At 34.0% G+C, this 11,293-nt stretch overlaps 2 protein-coding genes across 3 annotated transcripts; one reads left to right on the top strand and one right to left on the bottom strand.

The window, feature by feature from the left end:
* Positions 1 to 283: 283 nt before the first annotated feature.
* Positions 284 to 2,340, bottom strand: LOC125056649 (arrestin homolog). Its single transcript, XM_047659868.1, has 6 exons — positions 2,027 to 2,340; positions 1,737 to 1,943; positions 1,517 to 1,648; positions 1,081 to 1,432; positions 812 to 1,006; positions 284 to 741 (listed from the first exon to the last, which is right to left on the bottom strand). The coding sequence occupies exons 1-6, from the start codon at positions 2,213 to 2,215 to the stop codon at positions 593 to 595; spliced, it is 1,224 nt and encodes a 407-aa protein (XP_047515824.1). The 5' UTR covers positions 2,216 to 2,340; the 3' UTR covers positions 284 to 592.
* Positions 2,341 to 2,601: 261 nt separating this feature from the next.
* Positions 2,602 to 10,800, top strand: LOC125056650 (peroxisomal targeting signal 2 receptor). 2 transcript variants are annotated; one of them, XM_047659870.1, is made up of 8 exons: positions 2,602 to 2,872; positions 3,120 to 3,333; positions 4,819 to 5,001; positions 6,030 to 6,215; positions 7,307 to 7,424; positions 8,555 to 8,639; positions 9,006 to 9,175; positions 9,747 to 10,800. In XM_047659870.1, the coding sequence occupies exons 2-7, from the start codon at positions 3,133 to 3,135 to the stop codon at positions 9,163 to 9,165; spliced, it is 933 nt and encodes a 310-aa protein (XP_047515826.1). In that variant the 5' UTR covers positions 2,602 to 2,872; positions 3,120 to 3,132; the 3' UTR covers positions 9,166 to 9,175; positions 9,747 to 10,800. The 2 variants fall into 2 exon arrangements, with proteins under 2 accessions (XP_047515826.1, XP_047515825.1); XM_047659869.1 differs by having other exon boundaries at positions 2,603 to 2,872; positions 9,006 to 9,171; positions 9,742 to 10,800.
* Positions 10,801 to 11,293: the final 493 nt, after the last annotated feature.

The raw sequence follows: 11,293 nt of genomic DNA, 5'->3' as shown, positions 1-11,293 counted from the left end.
ATGAACGTGTATTTGTTTTCGACTATTATCATATAATAAATTGCAATATAATATTTTAAACCTCATTTTAATATATTCAAATTATCAAGCATTGGGGAGAAACGCCCCTTGGTATAAAAAATCACAATGGGTTGAATCTTCGGATGGTCATGTGCACTTCTGATTTGCAAGTCGAAGTAATGTTAGTATTGTATATGACTTCAACGAGGTCACATTACTTATTTAAATTTGTATCATTTGATCGAACGTTTAGGTAGAGGTGTACCAAGTGAAATACGTCAAGTCTGGTGATATTTTTTATTTAATTTTAACAAGGTAGGTTACATGAATGAAGGGTGATTTCAGAATATACATATTTGCCTCACAATTTAATAGATGTTAAGCTATAATTATATTATTTATATAATTATAATGACTATGATAGTACACAAATAAACTTCTAAATAATGTATACTAATAAGGGATGCCAATGTAAGCCCGATTAAGTAGATTAGTTACGTGGTTAACTTGCTTGGTTACGTGTATTTTTTTTGTTTTTTTTTTAGATATTTTTTTCCTTTTTTTTGCTTTTTGTTCCTAGACGACCCACATTTTATTCTGGCTCGTTCATCCTGAGGCGAGCGAAGTCTTCAAAGACAATGTTGTCTTCCTCCTCGTTGGTGTACAGAGAGTTTTCATAGCGGTGACGTTCAATTGACTGCATCTTCTTCATGGCGTTGAAACGCTGCTTCTCTGTTGATCCTAAACAAAACGTCAATTTATTTGATGTTAACCTTATAAGCGTTTGTAGAAATATATTTGCTATGCTTACCCTCAGCTGGGTGGAGGAGCTTGAAGGGCACGTCGGTGACCAGTTCGCCACCAAGAGTTCCACAGTTCAGCTTCACGCGGACGGAGTATGATACCACAATACCAATAGCATCGGCTGGGCATTTTCCCTCAGTGACCAGGGTAGAGCTGGCAAGGTTGACGTCGTCCTCTTTCAGGTGTCCGTCCAAAGCCACTCCTGTATTATTGAAATGTTAGTGATTGACATATTCGGCACAGTAAGACGTTAGATGTTTAGGGAATTGAACTTACCGCGAATGTCCTTGTTGCTACGAGCAAGGGGAACGAGGTAGAAGCTCTTGGACAGGCTAGCTCCGGGAGTAACGGGGCAACCCTCACGGCTCTCCAAAGATGCGACGTGGCGGCTGAACTGAGAGTTGATCATGGTGATTTCGACATGCTGTACAACCATGCACCGGATGTTGCGAACAGATTTCCTGGAGTTGTTGGAGACAATGATGTTAGCGCAGATCTTTTCGCCATGGTAGTAGATCTCCTTGTCCAATGTGACTTCCAGGCTGATCTTTCCGTTGCTGAAAGTGAAGCCTTTGCTCACAAGGGAGCTTGGAAGTCGTCGTCCACGGGAGGCAGGAGCGTGTTGAAGCTGTAATTAATAACACATTAAATCTGTCTAATTAAAAAGAAGTGGTGATTAAAAATTTGTAATCTTTTGGGTTCGTGGTTTTACCTTCTTGATCGCCAAGGTAACCGAGCTTCGCTTGTGGCTCTTCTGGTCCTCGCTCTCAGCTACATAGGTGCGGACGCAGTATTCAACGCCCATGGGCTTTCCCTGGTCATCATCGTTAGCCTGGAGCGTTACCTAATCGAAAAAGAATTCAATTTTTAAGATCTGGATTCGACTTAGTAGGAATTTGATTTAATTTACATCCCAGATTTTAATTTATTACCGAGCTTGGTGACATTTCGGGGAAGTTGAAGGTGAAAGGGAAGGCGTTGGGTCCCAATTTCTTCAGAAGCTTCTCCTGGACTGGTGTAAGTTCCATTTTAGCGTTAACCATTGGGACGACTTGTTCCGTACCAACGACCATCTCCTTGGAGAATTTGACTCCCATGACCTCATCTTCCTCCCTACCATAGCGGTAAGTGGTCACGAGCTGCACAAAGAAAATAAAATTATATCCTGGCATCACTCCACTTATCACATTTCACTTTTCTTCACTTTTTCACAACACTGTACCTGGCTGTAAACTTTTCTTCCTTTCAGGTAGTCGGTGTCAACGACCACAACTCCATCGATTGGGTCGCAGTAGTCAATGTGATCAATGAAGTCACGCTTGCCAAGGTAAACCGTAACTTTTCCATTGGGGGTGGTTTTTTTGAAAACTTTGACGGCAACGACAAAGATAAGGGAGAGGTAGTCAAGCATTTTGCTAGGTGCAAATTAATGCAAGACCACAGGATAAATCTGATACAAGAGACTTCTTTTAATGTGGATTGTTGTTGGAATGTTTAGGCTGTGAGGCTCTCACCAGAAATGATCGGTGTAGAGCCACATTATTTATATATACCCGCAACCTGTGAGGTTTCTTGGCTAGAGTAGCAAGTTAATGAGATTTAACTCGTAGGAGCCACAAATTGGATTAAACTCAAACGACGATGTTTTGTAACATTTCAATCGATAAATTATGGGTAACACTAGTTATGCTTAGTCTGTTTACAGTCAAGAATACGTGAAATGTCATAATAAATTTAAGTTGACAATCAAGCGTTGTCAGTTTACATAATGAGTTTTGACACACATTTTTTAGGAAAAATTACTTACTACAAACGTCATAAGTCACAACATTAAATTGAAAATTTTGATAAACAGAAAATTTAACTTGATTAATAAATGATCTAGTTTTTTATTTAGCAAATAACTATGTTGCTAAAATACAAACGCAGTCGTAAAGAATAAACTATAGTTTAACTTATTTCCAATTAGAATCTAATTAGACAACGTTGGAATTCAAAAACATTTTTACATATTATTGCAAGAAATAATACTAAAATGGGAATGTGTTCACATTTGTAAATGCAAACAGTATGTTATAAACCTTATTTATTATCCAGAACTTAAGCTGCCTAATTTAGATTAGTTGTTTGTTGTCATTATTAAATTATGTTACATCATTTACAAACTATTCTTCCTAATAAAATTCATATGACTTAATAATTTTAAGAACCTATTATAATTTGAATTTTTTAAAAGGATCTTGCTATTGTTATGTATAATTACTTATAAAATATGTGTTAAACAATTCTAACAAGACTATTGTTACTAATTCCAGTTACACACTCAGCATGCCGACCTTCTTAACACCAGGCCGGCACGGCTATAGTGTCCGTTTCTCAAGAACAAGACCTGATGCTTTAGCTGTAGCAACTAGCCAGTATTATGGGTTAGCTGGTGGAGGAACATTATTTTTCCTCGAGATTTCACCAGATGGTTCCACAATAGTTGAAGTACAAAAACTAGAGTGGACTGATGGATTATTTGATGTTGTAAGTAAAATTTTCTCTAAGAACAATAAGTTATAAACAGCTACATTTAGGTCAGAATAAGCATTTTTAGAATGATTGATATCCAATTTGTATGTCTTGATTGAACAAAAGATTGATGTGCATTCATTTCTGCTTAGTAATGGTTTATTATAATTAAGTTAATTGAATTATTAAATTAACTTTTAGAGACACAAATTCTTCTGTTGTATTAATATTTTCTGATAATCATAATTGTACTAATACCATGTTTTTATTTATCAGACTATAATAATCTTTAGAGATATACAAAAGATTCTAGAAAATTATAGATGAAGCAACCTTAATTTTCCCACAATTAAGAGAGAATTTAAATATCTTCTAAGTAACAGAGTTAACTGTTTTCAATCTCATTAAAGTTTATTGCATTAGGTCACAATTGAGAACAGCATAGTATGAGTAACCTTTTGAAGCCCCCAAAGTGCAGTTATGTGAACGCCTGACGTGGGTGCTTAAGAGGCTTAGTATTCATTTACCTTCATTTAATCTTTCTGCTAAAGCAACATGTAGTAAATATTTTCATAATTTTATTAAAACATATGAAAATATGTAATTAACTTAACTTAATATTGTATATTAAAAATGTATCGTTGACAAGATTAGAGGTACCTTATCAACTATGAAAATTACTAAAATAGCCAAATTTTAAGAAATCTTTAAAATTCTATTGTCATAATTGTTTTGTAGCCATACTATGGAGAGATATTTTTATATTAAAGTCATATTTTTAAATTTGAAACATTCCATTACTTACCAAGAAAATTCAAAATTTTGTTCATGATAGTATATTTAATATTCACTATATGATATTTCGTTTTCAATTATTAAAAAGGATTAGGTTATTGAAGTGTTATTGTGACACGGGAGAGACTTGTAAGCCATGACTGCTCAGTAATTATTTAGAATGATCATTCTTATAAATAGGTTACATAGTGTATTTTTATAATATGTTATATATATTCCATATATCAAATCTCAACCCGTTTTAAAGGAATATGTGTTGGACAAATGTTGCAGGTCCCAAAATATATTATCAGGACAAATCTTATTATAATTACTTACTATGTGCCATAGCACAAATGAATTTCATGTTTAATAATTTATTGTTGAGTGAATTTTTTATTTATTTGTTATTGATTGATATCAAACCTACCAAAATTATATATTTATCAATGAAAGCTGTGTTGAATCCATAAGTAAATGGTGTAATTATTAATTTATTGTCACAAAATAGATTCTTACAAAAGTACAATCAGTCTTGCTGGTAGCATATAACCATTTTTGGTTAGAGTTAATCAAATATTACTGATTACTGGAATCTGACAACAGTCTTAAGGACATTTACATACAGTAAAAGGCCTTATTATAAGCATTAATGTACTGTTTTTAAATTAAATCCAGTGAAAGCAAGTAGGTATATATATGTATGGGTATATAATTTATTTGCAGACGTGGTCGGGTACGTCAGACGGTGTCGCGGCTTGCGGTTCAGGCGATGGCACGATTATCGTATGGCGCGTGGGGTGCGCCGCGCCCCTGCGAGTGTTGCGCGCGCATCATAGTGAAGTCTGTTCTGTTGATTGGATGCGAGCGCATTTGCTAAGCGCCAGTTGGGATACTACGGTCAAATTGGTGAGTTTTTTTTGTTATCTCAAACCCTTTTTTTAATTAAACAGTAAAAAATTCAATAGTACTATTGAATTGTAAATTTTATTATGTGTTTATAGTGCAAAAAAACATATTTGAAATTTTATATAATTTAAATAAACTAGTTTTTGAATGATAAAGTACGTACGATAATAGGACAGAAGATAGACATACATATTTCTAATAAATAATAATATTTGCAAGAAAATTGTACATTTAGATCGCTTAGTTATAAAAATCCGCACAATCAGCCGTATAAAAAGAGGCATGGTGGGAATCGAACTCATGATTACCGTAAACCGTATAGAATAACGTTTAGTATTCTAATATGTACGAATTATGTTTGGGAAGTCGGTGATTATTATTGATTAATTATTAGCGAAAATAGGGCACTCGTTTCATTATCAGAGGTACAACACGTAAATATTCTGTCGAAATTTTGCATTACTGTTTGTAAAAAGTAAAATATTGTTATTGTGAAATACAATGGAATTAGCCTTAGAATTTTCTAAATATAGATGGAAATACGTTTTTTCCATGGAAACAAAATAGAACTTAAGTATATTTTTTCAATACATTATAATGTATTTAAAACAATTTTTATTGTAGTCTTCGATTGGAGTTTATCATACAGATAAAATATTAAATGTTGACCATGATATTAGTATTAAAAATCTCTTCTAGTGCCCGCAAGGCCGCAACATTATACATTAAATTATCTATTAAAAATTAAAAGTATCTGTTTCATGACATTTGTCAATCTAATAAGCTTATCACCTACTCACCTAGAGTAGGTGATAAGCCTCGACTTTTTGGGTCTATGGCAAGCCAGTATTCTCACAAAAAAAATTTCTTCACTGTTCAAGTGAATATTTAACGCGCTCATAGAAAGTCCATTGGTGCACAGCCGGAGATCGAACCTACGACTACAGAGATGAGAGTCTTACGCTAAAGCCACTAGTCCACCGCTGTTCTTTACTGTTGGCATACCTAATAAATAAATCTATCTATAGTGGGACCCCGAATCGGAAACATGTCTCAATACATTCGCGGGTCATTCCCAACTGGTTTACACGGCAGCTTTCTCCCCTCATTCACCAGCGACTTTTGCGTCGGTGTCGGGTGATGGTCACCTCAAATTGTGGTCTTGTACGGAATCATCCCGGCCTGCGGCGGTCGTCAAAGCCCACGATGCTGAGGTAATATTCCCTTAATTATTGTAAACGGATTTCAGGGTTTTAATTGAATGAGGCATAGTTATCGCCGGAACTTTGGATAGGTTTTTACAATGAAAAAAGATGTGTCAAGTTAGCTAATTCTAAATATAGATGGCGCTGTTATAAAGAAATTAATCTTTTTTTGACATAAAATTATAAGTTACATTAAGAAGTGCGATATAATTTAGAGGTTCAAAAACTCTGTTATTTTATGGAAAATGTTGTTTATGTCGTATGCAAAACGCCATTTATTCTTAGCATTGGCTAATTTAAGACATGGGCATCATCAGTTTTCAAATACAGTAAGAACCGATTGCCGATATCATTTCTGCCAAAAAGAAGTTCATCATTTAAATTGCTGATGATGGATATAAAATACAGTATCTACTGACATTGACCAAGAAAAACGGGCAAAAACTTCAACCGGGTATTATCTCAACAAAGTTTACAAAAGTCCAAATCGTTACAACGATCGCGTCGACTTTATCCACTTTGCAAATTAATCTATATTTGCGAGATAGGGATTTTGTTAATTATTTTGTTCGCTCTTGAGTTATATTATGGAAGTTTCGATACATATCCATAACTTTTTTGACAATATTCTATAGCCTACTTCCATCAGGAATATTGTAAGATTCTAATGGAAGAATTTCATTATTTTGGAGCAACGCAAACAATCAAATCTTTCTTCTTTTTAATATTAGTGCGGATTTAAAAGTTCCGCCGATCGAAAGATTCATCAGGCTAATTAACAGTAGGATTGGTTCATAAATAATCCTCGATATCTGTCGTTCCACAACTTAGCGTTTTTAGGGTAGTTTTTGCCGTGCACCATCATTATGTAGAACCAGTTGCCCATTGAATATTTCCGAACCAATATATTTCTCTGTCAATGTGAGTTTTCATGGGTGTCGGTATCATTTAACATCAGATGCGCCTCCTGCCTATAAAAATATGCTGCAAAAAAAAATTTTTTTAGAATTTTTGGTCGAATTCTTTTTGTGGCAACTATAGCGATAGTAACTAAATGCCGACATAACCGCAGGGTATTATAGTATAAGATTGTGTTTTAGGTGTTGTCCTGTGACTGGAGTAAGTCGGAAAGCCACGTGGTAGCAACGGCTGGTTCGGACGGTCTCATTCGTGGCTGGGACCTTCGGAGACTGACTGCGCCTATGTTCACTCTTAAAGGTAAGTCTGATGTCTCGCGTTCAGATCCCGCTTGCGTTGCTTTGGGAGCGTTCAAGTATTACGTCACGCAATTTTTGGAGATTATTGACCCCCCCCCCATGTAACGCGCCGTAACGTTTTTCTACAGTACTGTATCCAAGTATAGTAAAACGTTTCGTGACCACCTAGTGACTCTTTATACCTAAAAGTTACCATTATGTGGTGTAAAGTACTGGAAAGTCGAAAATAATATTAACAATAACGCGTAATTCAATCCCCGCCCCGCATCGTAACGTTGGACAAAACCCTTTGCTATAATATATAGTTCTTTGTAATAATAATTAATTTGCAAGTATATGGTACAAAAATATTCTGGTGGTACAATCTAAACTTCACATAATGTGGTAAAATTTGTCTTACATAATATAATATGTACTTAAAAGGTACAATTTTACATTGTTACATATTATTTTATCAGTCATGTCATCATAGTCAATTGTTATATTATATTATCACTACATTATCACATTATTAAAATATATTATTACATTATCAAATTTAATTATAATTTTTTACCTTTTTTGTAGTAAAATTTTAAAATGTATTGAATTTTTTCATTACATTCACTCATCTTGACGGTACGAAAAATAAATAAAAATCACAGATTTTCCTAATTTTCATTTGGAATTATCTTCTTTAAAATTTGAACTTTTAATGAAACCAAAACCATCCAGATACAATTAGTATAGCCAAAGAGATATTATTACAAGTTTATACATACTATAATGCGAAAAGACTTTTTCCTCAACCTAATATTTAGGATCTTCCTTACTGTTTTCTTTGATTGCCTGTTTCGGTCTCTTCAGAATTCTTTAGGTAGTGTCAGGTTAACATCACAAGAGGACTACCAAAACCAATTGTCACGGTATTTTGATCAGAAGCCTCAAAATTTATTTAGCAATCAAATTTTTTTTTTATTTTATGGGATCATGTGCATGTCCCTACAAGATGGCAAGAAGTTATCGAACAAAATGGTATCTACATACTTTAGTTAAATGTAAATACACTATATTAAAAAATGTTGTGAATTTTCTTAAAAAATGCGAAGAAACTTTTTCCCCAACCTATTATTATATTGGAATGTTTTTCAGGTTGTGAATGTGCGGTTAGGAGGGTTCAGTTTTCGTCGCATGCGCCGTCGATAGTAGCGGCTGTGTCATACGATTTTACTACAAGGTACAAATATATATTCTAATCTTTATGTATCTACTTAGGACGAAAACTGTGTGCAATATTTTTATTATTAGGTATATAAAAATGGGGCGTGTGCTGTTCGTAAATTATTTAACGGGATATATTTTAGCTTCTCTGAGTGAAAAGTTTTAAAATAACCTCAAAATGACGGAGCTCTTCTCAAAACGAACTGTGGAATCGACTCCCGGTGGGGGAGATACGAAACGGTTGGAGGAAAAAAATATACTCCTCCCTCAAAGGCCGGTAAGGCAAGTTAGCTGTGTGCCCATGGGCTGCGAAGACTGCCCTTTTTGTCTCTTAGGCCCGTTAGCACCCCTATGCTATAAAAAAATATAAATTTTTTTTTAGAATATGGGACTTAAAACGTGGCTGTGATCCATTAGAAACGATAAGACACCATTCGGAATTCACATACGGCCTGGACTGGAATACGTTGAGGCCGCACCAGATCGCCGATTGTGGGTGGGACTCTTTGGTTCACGTTTTCACACCGAGATCGCTCGTCTGAAGAGCCAGAGGTAAAGTTAAATTTAATTTTTCTCATGAAGCCCTTTTTTTTTCATTTTGCATAAAATAAAAATGACAATTGCGGCGCTACAACTCCTTCTATTCTGTATCTGTGTCCTCATGTGTTCGTTCACCGTACGAGCGAGTGTTAAATGCGTACGTAAAAAGTCCATTGGCCCAGACGGGATTCAAACTTACGACCATTTAGAGGTCAAACTTTATTCTTAGAAGAATAGTAATTTAAAGAAATATACTTAAATACTGTATCACAAGAAAAATAAAATTATATAAATGAATTACTATATTAGAAATAACGATTAATTTTGGTCATAACATGTAAACAAAACATATTTAGACAGTAGTGTCGGTCTAAGTCGGTATGTCTCAAAACCCAAAAATCTATGACATGTGTCAGACAGAAGACTCATCTACTTGTCTATGAAATGAAAATGAACAAAGAAACTGATGCAATCTGTGGCCAAGACCAAGGGTTATAGCGCCAATAGATTATTATTACATGTAGTTTTAAAGATGGCCAAGCATTCTTGAAGAGGTGTTTTAATTGTTATTATTTTATTTCAGATGTGTATCTGGCTGTTGTGAATATAGGCTGTGGTTAAATGTGTATGAAAGTGACATAATCGCTATTGATAACTGTCAGATATTAGTGTGTTGTAAAAACCTTGATCGGGATTACTAATTATATAAACGTGTTCATGGTTCTTAAAGAAAAGTTGATAAGCTAAGTAATGATTTTGCATCCGATTTTAATATTCTTACGTAACTATGTCATTTTATATAAAGTGCCTACTCCAGCCATTTAGATTAGAGTTCGCAGTGCTAATTTAATTTTTTATGTTGACAACACTGTTATAATATTATAGTTCGACATATTGATACTTAATATTAAAACCATATTAATAGAATATATTAACTAATTGTTGAGTAATTGATTTTTGTTTTAAGTAACACGGCTGTCATGTTGACTACTAATAACATGATTTATATACAACGGTTTTGGAGGGAAATTTCAAAATGTCAAATAGACAAATGACATGACCTGTCATTTTAGATTTTTCTAGGCACAGATATTGTAAATTTACCTAAACAATTTTACTATCGAATGTTACATGTTAAAATGTTTTTTTTTAAATTCCCTACAAGTGTGATAGTTATAGAAAATGGTATCCTAATCGTTTTTTTGTTTAGACTAAACTATTACTCTCTTTTAAGATATGCGTTATTTAAGAATTCAAGAAAGTGCAAGTTTATAAGTTCCTTTATATGGAAAATAATATTTCCTTTAAGAGCATACGAATTTTAAAAACCCAACAACGCACTCGCGGGAGTAAGAGCGGTATGGGCGGTATCACTTAACATCAGGTGAGCTTCCTGCCCGTTTGCCCTATAAAATATATGCGTAAAGCTCCGTTTCGCTGAATTATTTTATTGATTATATTTTCAAGATTTTGCTTGTATTAATTATACTATGTTTATTTGCTCAGCGCAGGAATTGTATATAATCGTATTGTTATGTATATAATGTGAATACTTTAAACATAAGTGTACTGTATATTGTGTTAAGAAATATATTGTTTTGTTAATTCTCCAAATATTAAATAAAATATTATACTAGTTGGTTTTATTATTCCGTTTTAAATAGTCCATACCGATTCCGCCATGTCAACTAATTTGTTTGAGATTTTGAGAAATAGAGTGTGCAAATGTGCGCAAATATAAGGCCTAATTGTCATTGTCAAAATGGCATGTCGATAGCGTGTTGTCTATGATTTTATATTCCTACTTGACACTGACAACACATCCACATGTGTCATCCATATTAGGTAGCTATCATAGGCAGATACCATATCCTATGATACCTACTAAATTCTAAGGTTTTATTAAGTATTTTTCTAGCTGATAGGCTCTAAAATGTTTTCCTTAAAGCTTCATTCATGGTGTCCATTTTTTTTTTTAAAAGAACTTTTCACGTGATACCTATTTGCGCACTCCTCTACTGCTTCATTATCAAACTAAGACAATATGGCAAATTCCTTCACACTTAACCAGTAGAAAATTACAAAGCGATGGCTACAATATAGAATCAAAAAAGTGCCCCCTAAAAATAA

This window comes from Pieris napi, chromosome 15 (genome assembly GCF_905475465.1).
Source record: "Pieris napi chromosome 15, ilPieNapi1.2, whole genome shotgun sequence".
Lineage (NCBI taxonomy): Eukaryota > Metazoa > Arthropoda > Insecta > Lepidoptera > Pieridae > Pieris > Pieris napi.
Note: the sequence above shows the minus strand (reverse complement) of the source record. Positions and strands in the feature narration are given on the sequence as shown.

Bases quoted from the DNA above. Each gene is read 5' to 3' on its own strand.
- LOC125056650 (XM_047659870.1), top strand. From the start codon at position 3,133: ATGCCGACCTTCTTAACACCAGGCCGGCACGGCTATAGTGTCCGTTTC. The intron at 3,334-4,818 runs GTAAGTAAAATT...ATTTATTTGCAG, and splicing joins CTGATGGATTATTTGATGTT to ACGTGGTCGGGTACGTCAGA. The intron at 7,425-8,554 runs GTAAGTCTGATG...AATGTTTTTCAG, and splicing joins GCCTATGTTCACTCTTAAAG to GTTGTGAATGTGCGGTTAGG.
- LOC125056649 (XM_047659868.1), bottom strand. From the start codon at position 2,215: ATGCTTGACTACCTCTCCCTTATCTTTGTCGTTGCCGTCAAAGTTTTC. The intron at 1,433-1,516 runs GTAAAACCACGA...TATTAATTACAG, and splicing joins TTACCTTGGCGATCAAGAAG to CTTCAACACGCTCCTGCCTC. The intron at 1,007-1,080 runs GTAAGTTCAATT...TCAATAATACAG, and splicing joins TAGCAACAAGGACATTCGCG to GAGTGGCTTTGGACGGACAC.